General features: G+C 38.6%; 1 protein-coding gene across 2 annotated transcripts in view; it reads right to left on the reverse strand.

Annotated features, from left to right (window-relative positions):
- The window catches only part of nkd2b (NKD inhibitor of WNT signaling pathway 2b), a 47,476-nt gene extending 24,176 nt beyond the window's left edge, over window positions 1-23,300 (reverse strand). Inside the window, exons 1-3 of one of the 2 annotated variants that reach the window (XM_015357592.2) lie at window positions 22,959-23,300; window positions 22,805-22,831; window positions 22,579-22,664 (exon numbers count right to left, since the gene is read on the reverse strand). In XM_015357592.2, the coding sequence (XP_015213078.2) occupies window positions 22,579-22,664; window positions 22,805-22,831; window positions 22,959-22,983 (138 nt within the window). In that variant the 5' untranslated portion in view covers window positions 22,984-23,300. Of the gene's footprint in view, window positions 1-22,578; window positions 22,665-22,804; window positions 22,835-22,958 lie in introns of both variants that reach the window. The other variant, XM_015357591.2, reaches the window with a different exon arrangement.
- Between the last annotated feature and the right edge of the window lie 2,678 nt (window positions 23,301-25,978).

Below are 25,978 nucleotides of genomic sequence, written 5' to 3' on the forward strand. Positions count from 1 at the left end.
TCGTGGCGTTCCCAGTCTGTAGAATCTTGTACACATACTGTGTGTATGGTATGAAAACAAAGCAAAATATCTGACTGTTGAATTGGTACAGTTGCCCAGCTGTGCTTATCGGCTGTTCCTAAGGCTTGTACAAATAACTGTCCAGATGACTTCTCAGGCAGGGGGGAGAAACCCCAAATACCATACCAATCTGAACAAAAAAAGCAACGTTTCAGAATTCCTAAATAAGGCATACACAGTGGAATTGTTATGATTCTTATATCAGCTGGCCATTTCAATTGACAGGAAATATGTTACTTGGGGGAAGAACTATTTGTAGCCTTTAAAAATATTTGGATAAATTGTTGCTAAGGTTCTATGTTTAGTCATGCCATATGTAAAGGATTTCACCCATCTTAATATACAGCCAGAGCCATTCGATCTGGAAACCCCAATATTGAAATCTCACATCCTGGGGCATACCTTGGCACTATTCTCTTGTGAGTGGTGTTTAAAACTCTACAGGAGAAACTGATTGACTAGTATCTCTAAAAGTATGGTTAGTATATGGGAACTGGAATATTTAGAGTGGCCTTTTCACTTCAAGATTTATTTACAAAATGTAGTTGTTTCCTTACTTTGTTTCTGTTTATCCTGAATAACTACATTAAACATTGGGATCCCTATCCAAGCAAAAACAATCATATATTCCAGCCACACCATATTCTAGCTTTTTAGTTAGGTGCTGCTATAAAGGCTGAAATAGCATTCCTACCAATATTTTAATTCCAATGCAACTGCTAAACTTTTCACAAATACATTTTAATAAATAAATCGCACTTTATATATTAACAGATTGTCAAACCTGTTGCCTGGAAGATCTTCTCAGGCACAAACCCCAATTCCATGTGACATATGACTTAAACAAAAGCAAAATAACACCACAAATATAGAATAATATTTGGCCAGGAATCCATCTAAGATGGTTTAGCACCACATGTTCTTTCAATCCTGTTACACACTACTCATCTGCAGTTGTAAACATTGTCACTGCCTGGAGAATATTATAAAGTTATAAAACTCCAGTGACCCATGCTGGGTCTTTAATCTGCAAAACTGCAGCAGGAAAGCTTTCTCAAGATGTTGAGTCCCAGAAGACAAGAGTCCACAACACAAACCACTTTTAAGTGTCTAGTAAGCAGGTCCCTGGTCCTAATCCTATACAGATGGTATAGGTGGGCTCTTAACCCGAATCATGCCGTTATTGGCTTACTTGGACCAAGGTAACAGCCTCTACCAGCTCCTCAACTGCTGGAGCTTTAAAGGGAGTTAAAAACCTGTAGACACAACAGCCCTCCAGGACCGGAATGTGGGACCTCTGATTGAGCCATGTTGAGACAAATCAAACCCAGCATACATTGAAACCTACTTCCTCGCAAACTTTCAGCAACATTCAAGGGTAAATTGAGCATCATCCCAAAACCATGAATGTTCCTATGAGAGAGCCAGATAAAGCTCCCTGACTGTAAAAAACGTAACTCATCAATAGCTCAAAATCATTTGAGATCTACAATAACTGTTGAAAGCTTTCAGCTGTGAAGAGTCTGTTTTGCACTGTGTGAATGAGTGCTTCCCACCTTCCCTTAAGGGTTACTGTGCATACTGTACAAGGGAGTAAGACTGAAATATCCTAGTTGGGGAGTGCAGATATGGTCTCCTGTCTAACCAGGGTAGTGATACACCTCATCAAGCATGCCTGACCCCCTCCCTTCTGAATGATGATAGTCTAACCCTTAAGATATATAGCTGTTGGATTTGGAATCTTTGTTTCACACAATACAAATACAGCTTTTGCTGTTAAAATGGATCTCCATGGGATTTTCGTTGACACATCAATCACATCATTGTTGTGCTGTTTAAAGTGGAAATCTCAGTATAATTTTCCAGTTCAGCAGCATTCCTGAAGACACTTGTCTCATCAGCACTCTCTTTCCAATACCCTGATCATTCAATCACCTTATCTCTTTCAAAATTCTGCTCACTGTGATCCTACACCCTGATATACCACTCTGTTTAAGTTTTGAAATAATGGTGCACTTTATGATGGGATATATAATGTCACTCAGATTCCATCTGGGATGCATTGCGCCACATTTCCTTAGTAAAAATCCAGAATTGAAATTCTATCAGACACAGCATCTTATACCAAGAAAGAACTTCCCCTTCAAGAACATTAACTTGATTCAAATCATGTACCTACACCTGCTCAAGAATGCGTTTTAAGTTAAGAATGAAACTGGAAACATTTGACTCAGGAATCAAATAAATCGAACACTAAAGATACGAAAGGCCTAATTAAGATTAATTTGAAAACAATCGTCAAAAGGTTACTCAGTAACTTTGTACATTGCTTTAAAAAGTGTTTGGTTAAAATCACAGGAGAAATACCTCAAATGTGTTTTAGCCTCTGAGGTCTTACTGGTTATCCATGTGAAAATCAGAAAGTCACAGCTGGAGAGGATTTATGTAGTCAGTTGACACTTTCAGGGTTAAAACCACTGATTTTCCAGTTCCATTTTATCCAATTTTTTAATTGCAAAGGCTATGCGGTTAATATCCAATATTTGCTCCAAATTCTACTTTCAGGGAACAATTTTAAAAACACTGTCAAAAATAATTGCCTGGCAAATACTGCCATGAACAAAAAAAATGTCAGTCTGTGTTCCAGCTCTTATGGCAGGAAAAGCCTCTTGGGGTGAGACTCAGTGGAACTGCAAAGGCAGTAAAAGGGCATTACTGGAGCAGAGGCAATAAATTCTGGCAAAGACTGCAAGATAGCCCCTTTCAGACAAAGACAGTGAAAAATAAAGCAATTATTTGTCTTTTTCCTTTATCTTTACATATACGCAAAAACTTTAGAAATTCAAACTGGTGGTTACCCAGAAAAAATACATACAGTACGTGTTCTAAATAATTACTGTAGGAAGGAAGAAATCATCTGGATTTGACCACCAAGTCAATTCTCATTCCTATGCAATCCAATAATACAGAAACGTATGTACTTTGGTATTATATACTGTGCACAACTAAGACCTCATTTATAATGTTGTGCACACCTCTGGCCACATCGGTACACTATAAGAAATTGCGGCTCTGGGATCTGTCCAGAAAAGAATCTCATATACAGTACAAACAGGCTAAAATCATTTAAGTTTGAAGCAGAGAAGACTACGAGGGGATCCGATTCATAAAATCCTTAAAGGAAGCAAAAAACACCTATTTCATCTTCAAGGACAACAGTGAACCACAAACAGAAATACTAGTGAAAACTACAGGGAAATGCTTTTCAAACCGAGAACACACTTCTTTGTGCAAAGGCTCCTGGGAGTCTGAAACAAGCGACCCCACCCTGTTGTCAATTCCTACACCCTGGCTTATTCATGTAATGGTTGGATGAGATCTTCAGACCAAGAACAGCTGAGTTAACAATGCTGTCATGGTATATCACCAGGACAGCCCCATCAGTGGAACTGGTAAATGTAAAGTAGCAAGGATGCAGGACTGAATTTTCATATTTAAAAAGCATTTCAAAATGGTCAAGTAGATTTTCTTATAACTCAAGATCTGGCTGCAGTTTCAGTTCTTGCAACACATCTGGGTAAGAGTTCAACACATTTAATGATACACTCACATTCCTTGGGAGATACCATCAGTAAAACCCTTATCCGTCTTGCATGAGGGAGCTGGGCTAAGTGCTTTATATGTAGGCCCATTACTTTCTTATATTGTGTTAAAATTTGAAACGATAAGCTGGCAGATGAAAAGAGCATTGTTTTGCATTTGTATTTTGCTTTGTAAGCAATCACCCTTTGAAAAAGTGACTTTTCCTAACGTTACTGTACTCTTACTACAAAATGCCTAGAAAACTTGAATCAGACTGTCTTTAATTCAGAACACAAGTGACAAAAACAAAGCATTCTATTTCTGAAAAACATCAAATGCAAATCAGGACATAGAAGGTTATAGGCTGCTTAGAAGAACTTAAAGGTTGCCAAGTTTGCTGCTAGCAACTGAATGATCCAAAAATCACCCAAGAAGAATCCAAGAAGGGAAATGCCATTGGAATGAGGACTTATGGAATTCTTAATATGGATTCTTCGTTTGCAAAAATCTCTTTAGTTCAACTTGTTCTATTCTGTGCAATTACACGAGGAATGCCATTTGAAAGAACAACAGAGCAGGAAGAACAGTACGTTTTCAAAGAGAAGAGTGAAGCGACCTTCGTGTCCTAAACCCTTGGTTTTAAAAGAGATCCTAAATGGGAGCTTTGATGTATGAACTTCACATATTTTCTACAAGAAAAGCCTTTCTGTTTGTGTTCAAGCTTCAGCAACTATTTAATTTAGCTGGTAATATTTTAAAGGCATTTATCCTTATATGAAGAAATTATGGGAATCTTCTGCACTAGGAAAAAAAATACTTTAAAAGCCCAAATTAACAGTTGGACCCGATCATTCCTTTTGAGTCCCTGTACTTGTTCTTTTTAACAGGGGAACCTCTGTTTCTTTACACCTACATGCTGGGTCAACATTCACAGTAAAGGGTTAATAACGCCAGACATTCCTGTGTTACCATTTCTCTTTAATAATAAAGCAACCAGACAGCAACAGAAGAATGCAAGTAACTTTGTGGAAGGGTAGGTTAAAGAAAGAAAGGGATACTCTGAACACATTATCCACATACAGCAGTATACTGATGAACATCACAATACTTACATTCATTGACTGTGGCCCCATTCTTATGTTAGTTGTGGAAAGGGCAGATATTTGTGAAGTGCAGGTTTATGCATTAAGCCATAAGTTGTTATATTGGTTTTGACTTACTGTACATGTACAACCTCAGCCTGCTTGTTAATTCTAAAACAGGAAGTCCAGGCTAGTCAGGGATAATGGATCAATTGGAATTTTAATTTAAAAGTGTTGTTACGGTAAGTGAACTTGCCGTTTAATATTTCCTATTAAGTCCTCGTAATCCTAGAGAAACAGCTACATCACAGTCTGTTGTAGGTATGTTTTGCAGATGTCTTCCATGTTATGACTTATTCCAAGTAAACGTCCCCATCGACCAGCATGATTTAAAGTAAGAAACATGTTGCCTCATTGGTCAAGGCCAAGTTTTTCTATGTGAACTGCAGAAATGTTTCACTACAAAAAGGTAAATTTATTGTTCGTCTTTCCTCGGAAGAATTTGTTGAGTAGCATGTTATCCTATTCTTAAAGACATATAATAAAGAAAACATCAAGTCCTTTTAATCTAGCATGCACGATTCAGTTTTACAGAACTCCTTGATGATTCTTTCTTAATGAACTGCAAGCCATGTGTGTTACACAGATATCTATATATATATATCTGCTATATAAAAAAGAGCATTTAAGTAACAAAAGGCATATTTTCCTCATGCTCTCCATCTGAGAGGAATTTCATTTCAAGGTGATGTGCCAGCCCAGTGCTGTCTGGAAACACTACTGAATGCTTTGAAGCTGAAGTCTCTATTTCAACAGCTAAACAGTTTCAGATGTGACAACGTAGTTTTATGACCTGAATAATACCTACATATGTGCAGCTGGGGTCCAGGAAGGGGCCATTACAATAATAGGAGAAGGTTTTCATCTGAGCGGGCTTGTTTTTTTTAACTTTCTAGTCACGGTTTCCTTTAAGGCTGGGTATGAAAAGCACTTAATCTGCAACAGATTTATTTATGCTTTATCATTTATATGTGCATAGGAGTGTTTGAGAGATGTTATGCACACCCCTGCTGGCTGTGCTGGTAGCTGTTTAGTATGACATCATTGTTTACTTTAAATTGTTTTTAAGAGCAATTCTTTGCTGGCTGTAACGAGGAAAAGAACCACTCAGTACTTTTATTTCAGTTTTATGTGCTGTAAATGCAACTAAAGTCCAAAGGTGGCCAGTCCTGGTTTCAGAGATCCACAGCCCAGCAGGGCTTACAGGTCAGCCTTATATTATTTTGTGAGTTTTGATCTATTCATTATACAAGCATTTAAATAGTACTTTTCAGCCCAAATCCCTTTACATACAGGAGACCCACTTCATCCACTACTACATGCAAAATGTACCTGGAGTACATTTTGTGCCCACATCCCCCAACACAGCAGATCAGGTGAGAAACCATTTCACAGCATTTTTTTCCAGAATTAAGAGGAAGATTTAGAGTGACCAGACTGTACAACCCCAGAAGTAGAAAACAGTCAGAATTTAACTACCCAACTCTTACAAACAAGCAATGAAAAGCAGAAGTTTTACTGAAATAAACTCACAACTACAAAATATATATATTTCTGCTTGAATTCAATTTAAAATGTTAGAAAAGATCTCTCATAACAGAGGTGGTTAAAATTACTGTAGATATTTTGCATGTATCCTTTTATAACAAGAAGCCTCGTTTGAAATGTAAAATTAACCTTTTGGTTAAGATTTAAGCTAAACCATAGATCTCCCAAAGTCAAGACAACTAAGATGAAGGATGTTTGCATTTTTGTATAAAAAGGTACTCTACTATTCACCACTTCATAAGGTTTCCTTGACTTCTCCTCCATTTCCTTCACCGAAATTCCTTCAATTCATAGTCGAGCCATTTATACAAAACATGGAATGTAATTCATTAAAACAAATATCCATCCAGTTCTTGAAGACGTGCAGAATTAAATCCACTTGGTTGCAAAATAAAGCTTTCTAAACTGAACAGTTTTTTGTGGAAATATATCTTACACACTAAAACATAATAACTCTGAAGTCTGTTGGAGTTTTTGTTGGCTGGACAGTCAAGAAGATCAAACATGGAATAACTTCCAACAGATCTTGCCGGAAATGTCAAAACTAAGCAATGGGCGTTTGATTCTAAATTCCACTACAACAGTTAACCCCCACCCTGAAGAGGGCAACACTACAAAAAAAACAGCATACAATTGAACTTCTAGCGGGTTTTTTTACATGGAATTTTCCACAGCAAAATAACTGTTGATTTGTGGAGCTACAATAAAGCAAATGTCCCTTCACATCTAATTTTGAATCCAAAATGTTTTCCTCTCAGAGGTGAATTAGGTACAAGCTCAGGCCAGGCTACTGCATGACCAGAAAAGGCTGTCACGCACAGAGTGGTAGGTGGTGCCTTTGCAAAAGATTTGTTGCTCATCGCGAAAGGTGCCGTGGAAAGATACTCATTTTCCAAGTATGCTTTCTGACAAAGCTTAATCTCTACACGCCACTCATACATTCCTCAGTTATCTTCAAAGCAGGCATCTTGAAGGAATGATCCAAAGTGCACGGAAGCAGACAGCACAGAGAAAAGCAGCTTTCATCGTGCAGATCCATCTATACAGGGTGATCAAACGTGTCAAAAATGACTATTCTTTTCAAAGCAGCGTACTGTTGAAACAGCGCATCATGTCAACTGGTAACAATCTAATTCCACTGGAGTGCCATACAACCAATATCAGCTGAAGTGCACAACTCTCCTTCTCATAATTATACAGGGAAGCAATGTATAAGAAGGAAATGAAAAATGGAAAATTAGACATTCATTTGACCAGAAGCATGTTCCAAAAGCGTTACAGTGGCTGAAAACGCAATGTGGTTTGCTTAGTAACAAGATGATTTGGAAAGCTTCCCAAACTTCCTGAAGGTAACCATAAATGTTCCAAAGAGCACATTTAGCAAGAAAGACAGAGGAAAGTTTTTTTCCCCTGCCTTGAATAAGGTATTGGTATAATTCTGTTTTATTTGCTATTAAGAAATTGTAGCAAATCTGTACTACTGGAAGCAGTAGGAATTTATTAGAATATTTATAGTGTAAGGTTACTAAAGGTAATATTTTGCAGATTTTATTCACATTAGAGTGACAAGAATTGCATAATGGCTAAAAATGATCATGCATAAGTTTATAGAATCTTCACCTCTGTATGAATGTATAAAAAACCTGCATTGAAGGATTCTTATCATGCAATTTAGCACCTGCACACCAAGAACAGGGTCACAGAAATGCAAAACCAAACCAAAGGAACAGTTCAAAAAGGACCTAATAAAGTTCAAATGACTAAATCAGTAAATGTCCATTTTACACTGAGCAATGTTTGATGTGGGCTTGAAGGAATCCCATGATGTTCCTTTCCAAACCCCAGCAAGCTTTGTGGCACACCAGGTGCTTATGGGATTGAGTATGGTCAGAGAGAACCAAGTATTCCTCCGGGTGATGCCAAGAGCCCCGCGGACACTGAGGGACTGCCTATCTGAGCATGACGGGTGGAGGACATGGGCACAGGATTCATCCAGGATTACAGGTTACAGGATTCATGTCAGTACAGTAGGTCTGACTACGATCTCAACGCTAGATCGGCAAGTAAAAGCACCAAGTTAGCGACTGCTTCGCCAACTGAATCTTAGCCCCTGAACCGCAGCCCCAATTTTCCAGATCGGTTATTAAGCCTCGGTAACAAAATAAATTCACTGACAGCATAGAAAAAATGTACAAATTCCGAATTAAGCACAAAATCGTGAACTTTGTGAAAGTACTATGAGTCTCCATGTTGTTGTAACCCCCTGGACTCGCCACGGGCAAGAGCAAGTGTTCCAACGGAGTGCAACATGGTGTGGCCCTTCCTGCCCACTAGTCACCATAATAGCTATAGGTACAGGCGGAGTGGTGGCTCTGTGGCTAAGGAGCTGCGCCTGTGCTTGGAAGGTCGCCGGTTCAAATCCTGTGGCTGGCAGAGAAATACTACTCCCTGAGCAAAACCCTTAACCCCAACTTGCCCTATAAATGGCTGACCCTGTGTTCTGTCCCCAAGCTTCTCCCCCTGTCTGTGTATCTCATGGAGAGCAGGTTGGGGTATAAGAAAAGACAAATTCCTAATGCAAGAAATTGTATAGGGCTAATAAAGTAACCTTAGCTACGGGATTTTCTATATGTAATGTGATGTACAAGCAAATAAGTACAGGTTGTGGAGCAGATATTTCACCGCAGACAATTTCCAACATGACCATACTATTTATTGGCAAAAGTGTCTCAGACTCTAAATCAATATTTCTTTTGGATTAAAAGAGATGTATTCACAAACCTGCTTGTTTACAATTTAATAGGACTGCTTCATGCCACTGGAAGTATTGTCTCGTTCTGAATCACTTAATATGGCGCTGCACATACCTGGAAATTTTGTGATGTACGACACCCAGCAAACCCTCCTTGAGAAATGGAGATTCTACCTTTCTAGAGACTGAACTCCTGACTTTTTGTCCATTATTAAACATGAGCCATGCAGATGTCAGATGCTGCTGAAATGCCTGGTATTTCTTGGATTTTGCTCTGGTGCTGCTGGTGACTTCCTTGCCACAATTAAGATCATTGAAAGACTGATTTTCGTTACAATCAGAGGACAAATTAAGTACAGATCCTGGGATTTTCCTTTTTTGTGGGGCTGGGGTTTTCCAAATTATTTTCTCCTTTTACGAAACATACAACTCCTGTTGGGTTGGCAGCAGACACTTTGAAATCAAAGGTCACTTGCTTCCAATTCACTAATAATTTGCTAAGCAAGAAATCAACTGAACCATAATTAACTGTCAGATAAACTAACTACAGGAGCAGACATCAGAGTTATTTAGCATTGTGCAAGTGCAGTCCTACTGTAATTTCTCAAAAATGCACAAAGCGAAAATGCATTCTGCCCAGTTTTAATAACGAGATTAAAAATATTAGGGCTCCTTGAAAACATGCAACACTCAAGGAGCTGGCACCTGTAGCCAAAGTGGATTGTAATCAGGATATGAATACTGGCATCTCTCAGTTTACAAACTGGGTCCTGGGATCACCTTCAATGATCTAGTAATCAGGACCTGGGTTCAGTGCCTCATCTGAAGGACAGCACCTCCTTAGTATGGTATCGTGGACAATGCTGTGGAAATTCTGGTCCAGAGAAAGAGTGACTTCACTTGCAGAAGCAACCTGGATTTCCTTGAAGCATCACAAAACATTGGAAAGGATTTTAAAAGACAAACTGTTTTTTTTTGCAAATGTCTGGGATCCTTATGTATCCCCAACTTGCTCTGTGCGTGTGTGTTTGGAGGGGTGGGGCAGGACTGGGCGGGACTTCAAAACCCATTAAAATCTATGAATGATTGTTCACTAATGCCATATGACATCAGAGCCTCAACTTCAGGACTCCTTAAAAAAAAGGTTTGAGCTACTGTAAGCTGAGAAGTCAGGTGTAATGGACTGACACACACAAAGACCACATTGTAAGTCTTATTTAATGGTTCTATAATGTGTCCCTACTGTATATATCAGTGTTAGAAAAGACTATGCACAAAACCACATTTGTTTTCACAATCCAACTACAGCGTAATCTTTGAGGATTCAAGTGGAGGCTGTTCAGCCTGTTTAGTTCACTTGACTGCCAGCATTTAAGCAACCCAAGGATGCCATCCAGTCATTTCTTGAAAACATGGCTGGGTAGCTTGTTGCAGATTCACGTAACTCACACCTTCAGATCAGCACTGAACACTGGTCAAATTAGAAAAGCAATTCGTTTTAGAATATTACATTATATGTACATTACATGATATACATCTTTGTGCTCCAGAAACATGTTTATTTCTGTGGACCTAGTTTTTGAAAATATAGCATCTTGTCTGTCATGTGTTCATCCTAAAATGCAACCTAACAACAGAGAAAGTATTTCCTGCAGTCTGGAAATGGCTGTCAGTCTATCTTCATGATTTGTAGTGTACTGATCTAAGTCTCACAGCAGATAAATTGAATAACTATGGACTTTTTAAAAAACGATCACATGCAAGACTGTCTTCTTCCTCATAGCCTGCCGATACCGAATTGGTTGTCATATTTCGAAGACATCATGCATGATTCTAGCACTTTCTACCACCAGAATACATAAGGCTAGTGATGCCACTCTGAACATCTGGAGCAACTTGCAACTAGAATAAATGAGACAAGGGTGCAGGTCTGATTGCACTGGGATCTGAGGAGGGTTGGGAAAATGTCTTGCATCCTTTCTTGTGTATTTTGCTATCTTGATGTTCCTTGTTAGAACCAAAATAAAAAAATGATCTAAAAAAATGTGTTGCAGTGATAAACAGGATTAGATCATCTCAGCTGATAAAAAAACTGTTTATGTTTTTCATGGTTTCTTTATGATGAAAGGTTTATTTTCATGAAGACTACAGGCAGATCTTTAGCATTGTAAAAGCACTGCTTTATAAAGCCTTCTTTTGTGTACAGTGCACGGTGTATTAGCGTGTTTACAATTACTGGTGCATAAAAACTAAAGTAACAGATAAAATTCTTCAGAATTCTTCAGTGTGGAGCAGAATATTTCAGTCATGAACTGTGCATTTCATTGCCAGTCAGAATACCAAAAACAAGTTTTTCCCTTCCACTGGAATAAGGTAAAGAGTAGACAGTTGGTTGCAAACTCAACATTTGGAGACCTCTAAAGCTTTTGTTTAAAATGTTCTGGAACCATATTTGAGATAATTTTCTTTGAATATGGAACTGGATCCCTGTTAGCCACTTCTCAAATAGAGTAGCTTAATGGACCAATTTGCAACGCCATGTTTCTGAAGACAGCTGACATTATATGAAAATACTGAATCTCATCCCATCACAGGCTTTCTTAGTGATTAACACTTTTCTCAATCACTGAGCAGCTCTTTAAGGAACATCTGCTCTGTGACTGGAACAGTTCAGGTTTACACCTGCCATTACAATAAAACAAACTCATTCTGCCAGACCACTTCTTTTAGCATTTAATATGTTCTAATGCTTAGCTTTGTACATGGATTTTGAAAGGAATGACTAAACTACTTAAGAGCTACAAAGAAAAAAAAATCTTTGGACACACCACAGTGATTCACTGAAGACAGAGCTTCATCTGGATTAAGGTGTGGTTCTGGTACAACAATGGCTATAAATAAGCACTTAGAAGGCAGACTTGTTCTCCAGCTTTTCATATAGTGTAACAGCATTAACCCATCTTAAACAAAAACCATGATAACGTATAATGATATTGAACTTATTTTATTGAATTATGGATGTTAAAATGTTTGATAAGTAAATGACTAACCCTAATTGGTGCCACTGACATTTCTCCAAATGCAAATCTCAGTATTCAAAGGGACTGTTCAGCAGGTCCCAGACCTTAATCTTTTTCCAGGACTGGGGGGGTTAACCTCTGTTTTTCTCCCAACACAAAGGATACTGTGCTGTAAGTTTTGTTTAAGGTAAGGAGCCTGTATATCTCTTTGCTAAAATAATGTCCATAAAGCAATTAAACAGGGAAAAGGAGAAACAGCTGAGTTACCACAGTTCAGAACTACTTTGCAAACTGACCTTGCTTCTAGCAACAGGAGCAGAATATGTAAATCAGGTTATTATTATCAAAAGAAGCAGCCAAAACAAACTTTGCCCATTATTACATACTCTGCCCATTGTGGCATGCTGAGCAGTACAAACCCACGAACAAGATTAGTCATTCTTATGCTAAGTTGACAAACACTTGATGATTCTACCTTAAAACACTAACTCGTTTTAAGGCAAGCAGGTAGCTAAATCATTTGTGTATTCAAAGTTGTATTCCCTATTCAGACAGGTTAACATGCTTCCCTTCCTCTTCCTCTGACAAGCACACTTCAACAAGCAACAGGGCTTTACTGGAAGTGAGCAAACAAACTTCAAAGTGCCTGCAATATAAATACCCTCAAATAAATAAACACAATCTGCTTGCACTATAGAGAGCCTTTCCTTGAAACGTTGCCCCCCTTCGAAATCCACAGAAGCCAGAGTTTATTTAAACTATCGCATTTCAAAGCCGGCCAGCATTTCCCTTCAAGGTGACTACAGGGACGCGTCCGATTTGCATGTGGCTATTTGCAAAATGTCTTGTAAGATCTGCTTTCAGGAAATGGCTAAGTCTCAGAGCGGGCAACCAGCCTCTTTCACACACATGTCTCTCCCTACCTGTTTATGGTATACTGCTCCCAATGTTGTGGTTAGGAAGGTACTTTCTATAATGCTCACCCCCACACACCACCACCTCCCCCTCAACAGCCCCTTCATTCTTCGCTGGATTTTCACTGCACAAACCAAGAACAGATGTCTGGGGCTGCAGTGATGAAAGACACTGCTGTTCTGGATGGCAGCCACATGCTTTTCATTCAAAGATGAAAGCCAGCAGCTCCCCTTCTAGTGGAGCCAGTTTCAAAAAGCAGCAAATCTCCCACTGACTCAAACTCTTCATAAACACTTACACATTAACACGCCCCCCCCCCTCCTCCCTCCACCCCCCACCCCCCACCCCAGAAATACATCCTCCCTAAATACACAGCTTATTTCTCCACCCTTCAGAATGATCTCTCCTTCATGTTTCCAACACAACCCAAAGGAGAAAGCGACCTTACAATAACTGCAATTAAGACACAAAATGTCTAATCCTCATTAAACACCAAGTCAATATTTCTAGCTCTCTGACTGATAAAATATGCCTAAAAAACATCAATGAATTGTTTTCATTGAACCAAATATTTCTACAATAGCACACAAAGTAATGAAGTAGGAAGAATTAACTTCCCAGCTCTTTAAAGAGTACACATCATTGGCTGTGACATTTTAAATTATCCAGATATCCTGTAGTTTTTCCAAAGCAAATAGAACTAGCTGAGAAATTTAAACTAAAGTTAAAAGATGTGCTAGTGCTCAGAGACAGATCTCCTCTGCGATGAGCAATTACCACATCTTCAGTACAGGCACATATCTGGATAAAACTTTTATATACATGTATTCTTCTTCTGTCTAGTGTTACCCCTTGACACATCTTATGTAAGCATTTTATAAATTACACGGCTTGCAAAAAAAGTTTACCAAGATCTTCATTTCAAGTTTTGTAAATACACCCTCTTAAATTGAGATTTTCTTTCTTCTCTGAAAGAATGTGACTTATCTAGGAATTACATTTTAATATATATTGGTGTAGCTGCCAAATACAGAGGTTTTAATGGTTTCAATAGTATTTGTTACAATCCGTGTCACTGAGGACGTAAGTAAAAGATGAAAGAATAAAAGAACATTTAAACATTAATAATACCAGTTTTTGAATACTACCAATATTGTGGCTTCTGATGTATCATGGGGAAGGATATTTTAACTTCTTTCCATCTTATAACTTGAGTTCTGCCTTTTCTGGCACTTGAGAGAACAGCCTACAAAACGTTGACCATTTTGTAAAAAAAAGCTCAGTGTTTGCACTCCAGACTGAGCTGTGCTGATGGACATGACGAAAACAACAGAGGCATTTGCTTTACCTATCAACGAGTACTCTATTCTAAGATCTGGTAATAAAGAGATAGGTACTACATATGGATAACTTTCTTAGATCTTTACCATACCTGCAAAGCAAAGTATTTTTATGAAGATGGCAATGGCATTGTGGTTGCATTACAAGACACTTTGCTTTACTGAATATACTACATAGATCTTACTTCATGGAGAGCGCAAATCTCTCTGCTTAAATAAGATTGTCTGGATTTGTATAACTGGTGATAAAGCAAAACGCTCTGAACTTTTGAGATGAACTTTGTTACTCCATGTGACGCTGCACTTTACTAGATAGATGAGGCGTTGTGTATGCCTTCCTGGTTTGTGTTCTTCTTCATCGTTCACCTCTTGTTATTCAAAGCAAATATTTCCATTCACTGCCAAAAGGTAAGACATAACTTGTGTGGCTCATGCACCTGTGCTAATCTGTCAGTATATGAATCTTCAGACTTCTTCACAAACATGAGCTACTGAATCTCCTGGGTGTGTGTCCACAAAGGCCCTCTACATTTCTTTCAACAGAAAGCTGTCAAAACATCCGTCTTAAGATTTATTTAACTGAAATGAGTAGGCCACTACAGTGATAAGCAATATTTTTTCAGTGAAAGGTTTACATACACTGAAGATGTTCACAGTCTATAGTGAAAAGAATAGATACAAAACTAGAGCTACCTAATACAGTCAAAGAAGACAAACTTCTTCTTTGTTGTGCAACACAAAAGCAGAAAGTATTTTAAAATAGTTCAAAAGACTTGCCTGGTTCTGTGCACTACAATACTGCCTTACACAGTACTTCTGAAATAGGCTTTATGATAAATTAGGAAATACAAAATTAAATAGGCTCTTTTGAACATTTCTGAAGCCAGACTACTCCTTTGTGTTTTAAGAAAAACAAGTTTTAAATATACACATTGAAAGACAGGGTTTCATAGAGTAGACATATCTTTTCAAATAAGTTTTGGTTGTCTGCGGGGCACAAATAATTACAGTCTTAAAAGTACAGCATAACGGGCAAAGCTATTCACTTCTTGCTCCAACAACAAAAACCTTTCATGAAGTGAGAAACGTCTTGTGCCCAAAATAAAGCCCACCGAAAGACCTATCCTCCCCTCCACCCAGACCAAAAAAACCTTTCATTTAATTTCCCTGGGCAAAGGAGACTGGAAGGTGGAGCAGCTGTAATGTGGGCTGGACACTGAGGCTCCACTGATAGAAGAAGCCTCCAATAATTCACCTCTTGGCCCTTTGAAGTTTATGTGACACAGCTGTGGAATCCGATTACCTAACTGTGCTCTGAGAAAGAAAAAACAAGATACAGGATCCTCCCTTCCTCCTGAAAATAAGTAACCCCCTATCTTGACAAACCTATTCAAATGCCAAAACACACAGAACGCTTGTTCTAATCTGTTCCTAGTGCAACTTGGACAAATCAATACACTAACAAGGATTTTAAACTTGTTAATTACTCAAAAACTCGGAACAAACCCGGCTAATCTACATTTAAAATGAGCTTCAAAGAGAAAGTGGAATATTTAACATTCCAACACTCCGGTAAAAATTTCTTAACAATTGGCAATAAGAGTGTACTTGCTACATTTTACAAACAGCAATTTAGTATGGCATTGTTAAAAGGCTTATTTTCCATAACAATACCCATTAGCGTAAGAGAAATTACCATGACCTACAATTATTAGAAGTTAAAAATTAAGTCTCTATATCTTTCCAGTAATTGAATAAAAAGATTTCATTTGGTGTGTCACGTTGACCAGAGGATGTTTTAGATGTGCTACAATATCAGATTAGTTGAAAGATTGGAACTGGGGTTATCAACTAAAGAGGCAGGTCACTGCAAAACTGTTTAGTCTGTTTAAAAGTAGACATATGTTGCTAATTACAAGGAAAAAGTCTGTTAAAGCCCTTTCTCATTTGAAAAAGTGAAAAAACAACAAAAATGCACTGTTTAAATTCTCTGTTCTTGGTGTAATTTATATTCTCTTTGGGCTCCACGGGCTATTGATACACAGACAGCTGATCTTTTCAATGACCTGTGACTTCCTGACCAAGACCTGCAAAGCAGATTGTTTCTCAAACAGTTCTGCTCCCCTCACAGTAACCCACAGCCCATTTACTTAAGAACCTTTGAAAAGGGGAGTTGGGGGAGCTAGCCTTGCACTTCAGAAAGGATCTCGGGTGCTGTAATCGTTATTTTTAACTGGTGAAGCCAAATGCTGAATTCAATTCTCTCCATTACTTCTCAAAGAAAAAGCAACACATGTGACCTGACCAGGAAACAAACCAGTAATTTCATTATGCTATCAGTCGAAACCTGAAACTAGACTATTAGCAAAGACAACTGGCCTGGCAGTATTGTTTGACACTAATATTCTTTGAAACTATTAAAACTCATTTGTTTTATGGACAAAAGAAAAAAAAGCACACAGACATTGGGCTGACATCTATGGCTCAAAATTATGCAAAAGGAGCAAATTTGGTTTATGCCAGAGACTAAGCCTATATTAAGCTTCATGAGGCTAGCATTTGGTTCAACCCACCTTTGCAGGATGAATAAGATTTAAATAACATTTTTTTCAGCTACAATTTGAAACTTTTTTAGTTGAAACAGAGCCAATTTTACTTCAAAGACTCCAAAATGAAATGCTCTTCAGCTGTCTACTTCCTTCTGACATCCTGACATCCAGGACAGCTTAGGGTCGAGGGGTCACCACTGACATTTCACCTGTGATCGAGCTTGGTAATCAGCCTCCATTCCTGGCAATACTTGTATAATCTTTGAGACCGCATTAAATAGTGCTTACATGGTGTGAGCAGACATCACTGTGAAAAGACAAATGGACCACTTTATCAAGGGTAAAAGCCTTCCTAAGCAACAGGAAGGATTTCCTTTCCATAGATCATAGGCTGGCTGAGTTGGTTCAAACTTCAAATTACATTGCGACAATGCCCATTGTGACAATTGTTGAAAAGCTTATAATAAATAACCTGGCTTTAATGATCACTTATGTAATTCTGGAGGATACTGCACTTTAGATACCTTATACAGTATACACAAGAAACCTTACTTAGAGCACCTTGCAAAAGTATCCCCCCCCCCTGCAAAAAGCTTCCAAATTCTGTTGCCATCTGTACTTGCAATCATTTACAATTTCAAATGAAACTGTCTAGATTCTAAATATACGTTTTATTCCAAAGCAATATTTAATAAAAACTGATAATGAATCCATTTTGTACAATGTTCTATAAGCTAGCTTTGAAGCCATGTATTTTGATATGATCTCTTACTAATCATGGGAAACTACCTCTGGATTCTGACCTCTGCAGACAACGCTGTACTACTGTACACTTGCATCAGTAACTATTTAGCCCTTAAAAAAAGCTTAGCCTTAGAAGCTAATAACTTCAAGACCTGACATCAGGCTGTTTCTGTTTTTCTCTCAGTTTTGTGGACTCTATACCATCTTTTTGTTGAATATCTGGCACACTGCAGAGTCTCCTAAAAGTATTTTAAAGTTGTATTTTATCACATAATCGAAGTGCGGTTATCGTTTTTACTGTGCCGTTACAACATTTACAGCAATTCAATTATGACCAATTATGACCAAGACTGAAGGGTCTTCCTTGATAACAAGGGTGAAAACCTTGTTATCAAGGAATCCGACCTTCCTACATCACTTTGCAGGCCTCAAAGAGACATACTCAATTTGTGTAATGAATGCATAAAACATCACTTTAATGCCTTTATACTTCCTGGATAGATGGAGCAATTATTAAATTTTGTTCTGAATTTAACAAAATGTTTCAAGGGGGTTAATTAATGTTTCAAGGGTTTGGTGCCCACAAGTACACTAGCCAGCTTCTAATAAATGTCCCCCGTGGAAAAGCACTAAAAACAATAGTGAAACAAAAGAAAAACAAATGGGATTTGCAAATCATTAATTTTAACAGAACATAATTTATAATGAAAACCTGATGTCATCGCTTCCATGGAACAACACTTGGCATAAACTGTAAGGCGGGAATCACATAGCAGTGGGGGTAGGATAGGGTTGAAGAGAAAGGGAAGGAAATAAGTTAATGGAATTTGAGTTTAACAAAGTTTGGTGTGGCATGGATAGGGCACAAATATCAAAACACTAAAGGGTCTTTTTTTTACCACGAAAGCCATCACTGAAAATCTTTCACTAATTCATGGAACAGCTACACTACACTAAACAAACTCAATGCAAATTCAAGAGGGAACAATGCGATATGTGAATGGAATTAGTCCATACTTTCACTGAGAGACAAATTATTTAATTAAGAGTTCCCGTCATTCACATTTTTAAACTCTGTAGTCCATTGTATTTGAGGCAAGTGGTCTTTGATCAATAAGTAAAATTCTCAATACCACTCATCTTTCAAATGAAAAGCAATGTTTCAGCTGCAGGAAACAAATGAACCATTTCAATGCATGAAAAATGCAAAAACATACTTCTTAAAATGAATGGAGAACAAAGCACAATTTATGAATTAAATGCAGTTCTTGACCAGGAGAAGCAGAATACAGATGATGCGTCTTTAAAGCCGAACTCTCTGTAGACCCCCTCCCGATCAGCTCAGCTCACTTTTACCAGAGTCCTCATTCCAGCACAGAATAGGCAGCATGTCACCAGTATGAAATCTGCAGAGATTGCTATTGTATAGGAAGCTAATGATATCAAGGCAAATACGAAACCACCCCTCTGCTAGTGACGAGAGATGCTCTCGGGGAAACACAATCAAAGGCATTGCCCTGCTTCAGAAGGGTCCAACTCCAGTCCTCAGGGGCCATCAGGCAGGTTTTATAATCCTCTTTAAATCTCCAGCTTCTTAAGAACAAGGAAAGCCCTCATCTTGTCCAGTTAAGCAAATAAGACTTAAATTCAGTAATTATGGGCTCAGATGTAAAGAAAGCCAGAAACCTTCCAGCCCTCCAGGAACGGGGCTGTATACCTCCGCCCTACTTCAAACCAGTAATGTCTGGACTACAGGAAACCTTGCACTCCAAATTAAAACCTTTACTATGTTGAGTCAATTTAGAGCTACCGGCTCGTTTAGGAAGAAGCACAGACTGCAAAGTGGATGACCAAGGAAGTTTTGCTGCTCTGCCATGCTGCACTGCGGCAGGCTGAGGGCTTTCACACCTAATCCCTCTGTGGGCGTCTACCATCAGGAAATCTCGGCAATAGCCAGAGAGGAGCACAGCTAAGTTCAAAACCGTGACCTCTAGGTTTTCCGACTCCTGCAGGAGGATTTTACCAGATATGGCCTTAGGAGCCTGTATTTACTCTTTTATAATAGAATTGAGAGTTCTAGGACTTAAAGATAAGACCATAAAATCACTAAGAAGCACAAAGAAATGACCAAATGAAAACTAATGCAGCTCATTTTTGATCGTTTACTGCAAAGGATCTTTACGTGAAAATGTGGTCCCTGTGCCTCAAGGCATTGCTATGAGGTTCATTTAACATTCAAGACTGCTCATATTGTAGAAGATGTGAGTAGCACCAGGCTACCCTTGGTAAGATATATAGCTGCAAACTATAGGAATCTGAGGGGCTTGGCATAAAGTATCCCATTGTAATTAATGGAAGGATGACTGTTACCACTGCATGATTTACACTATACAAAAATGGAAGATACTGTATGCCATTGCGGTAATGCTTAATGTGAGCAGTGAAAGCAATCTGGTTCTGGCAAGACGAGGTGTTGAGATATCTCCAAGGAGCTCTTCTGAAGCATCTGGTTCATTCTGCTGCTTGAAAGGGAAGTTAGCCAACTCATTTGGCTGTGTGCTAGGAGCCTGGAAATCTCATTCAGCTCGATCATTTACTTTTAAATGTCAGCATCAGAATTCAGTAATGCGTGCCTGTGAAAGTCCACTGCTAATGCTTTATTAAACTCCTTTTTTTAAAAACAAACAACTGTGAAAAGTCCCAATTCAGATTCACTCAAAAGAATCTGTGCATCCAGCCAGGGTGCCATCTTTCAATCCATACTTAAGTTTTCCCACATTTTAAAGTGACAAAATTCACAACCGACCCATATTAAATACAACAGTAGAGAGAGTGCAAAGCAGGACTTGAAACTGGCTGCAAAATGAAAAATTCAGCCCACATATCCCAAGATTGAAATGTCAACTAGTTTCCATGAAACTCCAATAATAATAACCAGAAAAAAAAACAGACTTAGGTAGTGTTTAGCTGTTTCATCATACTGATATTCAACAGCGTACCACAGCGAAGCCAGATTGTATATAAAAATAAAGGAAGTGAGTGACATACCACTCCAATATTGCTAAAATGAAAAATATAGCTGACCGCAGTCATTGCCCCTTATAACTTACCCTTTCAAGTTAGGTCCTATACTCCAGAGAGTATAACTTAGAGTTCTCAAGCATTGCTTATGGGGAAAGGGTTCTAATGTATTGATGTGACAGCCTACCATTTTCAAAATATTCACAGGGCCTCGATGAGCTTGACACTCCCTGGCCTCACTTCATCTGACGCACTAACATCCAGACACACTCACATGGCACATGGGTATAGAGATAGAAGCAACAGCATTATCACCCCCTAGCTTGAATTTGCCAGATCTCAGAAGCCAAGCAAAGCTGGGCCAACTACTGGGGATAAATAGTTCTGTATACAGTAAATGTAAGGAAATGTCATCAAGACTTTATGTAAAGTGACAAAAGAAAACTTTGGGGAAACAGATTAGATGAGGCTATCAAAGAATCGCAGGGAAGCCTTCATTCATACTCCAACTTTGAACAGAAACTTATGATGATGCAGAAAATAGGCAATATATCTAAATTTAATATACTGTACACACTATAATCATACTACTGTATGTATAAACAGTATACTGGAATACACCTCATGATGCTTCTACGGCATTCCAATGATACCAAATGCATTTCAGCTTTAATAATGCCCATCTCCATGAAAGAGCAGCAAAAACTTCTCCCATTGCTCTGAGGCAGCAATTAAGCACAAGGGGATTCTTGAATGAAAGTCCTCTTCTCGAAGCCCACTTGAAATGCACAGCCAGCTCCTGTTTATTTAATTTCAAGAAGGCTTCAAGATCTATTATTGTACCAACAGATCTGTGGACCTAAGGTCTCTCATAGTCTGTGGTGTAAACTTTAGGGGGTGATATGGAACTCCATAGAAACTGGAGATAGGTAGTCTCATTTTAAAACACAATTCATGCATTAATGGAATTGTGAAGATAAATGGTAATTGTGTGAAGGATTTGTAATTCAAGAAAAACATGATTATTTCATCTTCTCCTCAGAGACCCATCTATGACAGTCTAGAACAGTGTAACCAAGTCCAGTCTCACAACCACACAGCGATGTTTTTATAATTATAGAACGAAACTGCACCCTAGGCAAACTTTTTTTGAAAGTGTGGTTTCTTAATAGGACCTCTTTACACATAATAGGCAGTAATTAGGAGATAATTTTAGACATTCATTTTCAGCAATCTGCATCTACTTATTCACTTAAAACAAAAATGTTTCTGGGAAATGTTTAAGTTTTTTCAATTAATGCTTGAGATGCTTTATTGGAGTGTAATTAAAAAGGAGGAGACGTTAGTCTCCCACACACCAGAAGACCTGCATGCAAATCAACACAAAACCTAGACAGAAGGTAGTCTCTCGTTTTATACACCCATTTGGATTTGCACAGAACTCATTTGTAAAGAATTAAGGTGAACAATTCAAGTACCAACAAAAACTTGAACTTGAAACTGGTCGTTGGTTTTTGGCCAGTTTAGTTATTTTTGTCAGAATCGTGTTATTATCATCGGTTTTAGTTATGCAGTGTACCCTTTGAACTGAGTAAAGGCGGTGATTTGTACTGTTAAACTTCTTCATAAACTGAAATGATCAATTCCTCTTGTTTTGTAATCCCACCTGCGAATTCCTTAAGGTAAAGGTATTTGTCTAATTATATTAAGATTACAAATATTTGTCAATACATGAAAACTGGGAACTGTTGCCATTAATAAGCATGCTTAAAATAACGGATACTAAAACAAGTGTACTATCTTCATGCACGCTTTGTGCCACAGCCTTTACCACATTTCCGATCAAATACGTCATAAAATCTAAAACTATTTTTCAAACGAAGACTTTGCGCTTTAGTTACCTACCTGTCCGTCTTTGATTTTGTGCTCTGGAGCGCCGTACCTCTCGCCTTCTTCCAAACCCCTCCGTGCGTTTACCACAAAACTGTGTCCTAATACAAGGATAGAAGGATGTATAAAACGCATAAGCAGAGAAAACACAATATAACTGAGTAACGCATCTATTAACGTTTCATATTAAGTCAACGTTAATATATCACATAGTAAGTGGCGATAAACAGAGACCGCTCACCTTCGGGATTCTCTCTCTGTTTACACGCTACTTGCCCAGCGAAGCATGGAAAGAAAAAAGAAAGGAATTACACATTTAAAATGTGAAAATCAATCGTTTAACTTTTAAAGAATCTAAAACATACACAGCATACTATGACGCTACTGTATCTCACCGTGTTTTGACTGGGGTTTCCCCATTCTTTGGCTTTTGGTCAGCTACAAGTTCCTTGAGCAACCCTTCACCAAGAGGATGGTCATTTGGTCTGGTGTTAGAAATGCAGATCCCAACGAACAAATCCCAGAAATCTTTTTAAACCATCGGAGCCGGGTTGTTTTCGGACAAACAACCAGCACAGGTGCTACTCCGCTAAACGGAAAAAGGTTCACACATCAAGTAAAAAGGAGAGAGATTTCCGAAATAACCCCGACACTCGCGTCGCGACTTGCTGCAAAGCTAATTCTGATCAACTAAAAGCGCAGTTGAACACTACACAGCAAAGCTGGAAGGCTGACTGACAGTATTGAGAACGCCACCTGGTGACTCCTATAGTTCATTTTATGCTGAGCAACACATTTAAATTTGGTGTTAGCAAGGAGACATTTCATCAGTATAGAAAATAGAAATGGACTGGTCTGTAACAAATACTGTATGTCCCTGTGTTGTTTTCTCCCGGTTTGCTCTCTCTGCGTGTACTGTATGTTGCAACTACAAACATTCTGCAGTTTTTTTTTTAATTCACGAAGCAGAAGTGATGTTTGAAGTCTTCCGTAAATTAGGACAGCAATAGCGCATTTAAATGCCTTCTTCCTTTTAATTAACAACTCTTGAGAATAACCGACGACAAACATTAAGTTTGTCATTAACAAACATTCCAGAAAATCTGTTTTGTTGTTGTTGTTGTTGTTGTTTCATTGCCGATATGAATAACTCATATTTTACCAAGTATCACACATAGAAAAACGGCCACCCAAAGCAAACCAGTTACAAAAAAACATTAACTAGTCACAGGCGTTCAATAAGTGGAGACAGGCTAAGGCAGGGGTCTCTTACTCTGGTCCTTGACAACCAGTCCAGTTAGTTTTACAGGTAATCTCTTGCTAAAGATTTTGAAAGACGTGTAAATTATTATTATCAGTTAATCAAACCATCTGTTCGAATAAGAATATATTAATTAATTTAACATTTCTTTCTATTAAAATTAACTACATTTTTAATTTGATAAATCTCAGGAGTCAGGTTGGAGACACCTAAAATAAGTTATATTAGGAAATGCAGTATTTGCTTTCTAAGATATAGATATTCCACTCCCTCCCTTATTCCCTCCACTAGTGTCTTACTGATTCAAGGAAATTTTGAAAACACCTTGTGTCATAGTCTGGGGCTTGCTGGATAAAAGCACCCAGAATTCTGGCAGGGTGTGTGGCCGAACTGTCAAATCTCAGAACTGGTCACACAGCACTGTGGGAGACAGACAATGTCTCTAGACTGACAGGCTGAAGGAATTGAACCTTTCTTGTCTTGAACAGAAAGCTATGAGAAGCTCATCCAAGTACTCACAATCCTCAAAGACACGAACAAGTTGATACACGGACCAGAGGGTGAGAAAGTGCATTTAAAACCATGTCCAGGAGAAACTTCTTTACACAAAGGTTGTGGGGGAGTGGAACAATCTATCCAGCCATGTTTTTGAAGCTGATTCCCTGGTTTCTTTCAGAAACCGCTGGATAAGAACCTTGGATCAATTAACTTCTAACTACTAATCAGACTAGATGGACCGTTTCGTTTGTATCCTCTCTTATGTTCTTGAGATATTGTAAATGAAGGGACAGCCAGTGGGCTGATTGAACTCAAGAGGAGATCTGAGTCTCTTTTCTCCCAGAGTCAAGCAGGAGGAGGGTATAAATAGGGGTAGTCTTTAGGAGTGTAGAGAGTCTGGGGAGATGCAGGAGTTGGCTGCTATGTGCCAGTTGGTCAGAAGCATTTTACTACTGGTTAAACAGCATGCATCACAGTTAAAGCTCAGAACTGAATGCTCAAGCATCTGTCATTATCAGCAGCCTCCACACAATTTTGCACTCTGTGGAAAACCTATTGGCTCACTGAGATGGGAGAGGGGAGTCTGGGCTCTAGTGGACATGGACTCCTGTAGGAGCAACATGGGCACCCACACTCAGAGTAAGCTGCTCTAAATGACGTATTGCTTATTGTACTGTTACTGCTCCACAAGTGTATGTACTGAGACTCTGAGTGTACAATGTGGAGCTGAGGGGTGATCCCTCACCTTTGGCTTGCTTGAAAGTTATGAGAGGGGTAAGAAACCTGTTACGCACCATTCAGCAATCCTCAAAGAAGTCTGGTCTTCCTCTATTCACTGACACTTGGCAGGACTAAGATCTAAAGTCAGCATTGCAAATAAGGGTTATTCTATTTCTGATCAAACATTCTGCCTTCTCATTCTTCAGGATCCATGCAAACACCCACTAAGATCCTCTGTTTTGTCACAAGGATGACCTACAGTAGCAACAGGACTCATGGAACTGCACTCCGGATTTCTGAGTACTTGATGATTACCATATGGGCATGAAGTAGGCCCATGTGGTGAGTAATAATTTCTAACGATAGTTTCTGATTGTTTGTAGTTGATATTAATGTTATTTATTCTGAACAAAATGGCCATGTTGTGTTTTTGTAAACTGCTCAAGACTCTGTGAAGTGAATAAAGGGAAAATAAAATGAGTAAGGGTTTGACAAGGTTTGATTAATACACTTCATGCTTGCAAGATGTCATATTTGTTGCCATTGGTGTTCCGAAGTATATTTTGAAATGAAAATAACTTCATTAACATAAACATCTAAATGTAACAGGGCTCACCCCCTGCTCTCACAGCCTTTAAACAACCAGGATCGAATCCTGGATGTGGTGGAGAGAGGAGAGCTCATCCCATGAAGAACAGGGAAACTGGGGCATTAGAATCAGAGATTGCTCTCTGATTTTATTGGAACTTAATGGGTAACGATATCCTGTACCACTGTACGCTACTTACGCACCCCGCAAGGTACAGAGATAGTGTTTTTATGGAAATGCACTGAACACAACCAGTTCAATAGTGCTCATTCAATTCCAGACAGGTACCTTTAGTACGGTAGAATGATGATCCACGAGTCATAAATCAATCATGCTGATTTGTCTTT

The sequence above is a fragment of the Lepisosteus oculatus genome, chromosome 10 (genome assembly GCF_040954835.1).
Source record: "Lepisosteus oculatus isolate fLepOcu1 chromosome 10, fLepOcu1.hap2, whole genome shotgun sequence".
In the NCBI taxonomy this organism is placed as follows: domain Eukaryota; kingdom Metazoa; phylum Chordata; class Actinopteri; order Semionotiformes; family Lepisosteidae; genus Lepisosteus; species Lepisosteus oculatus.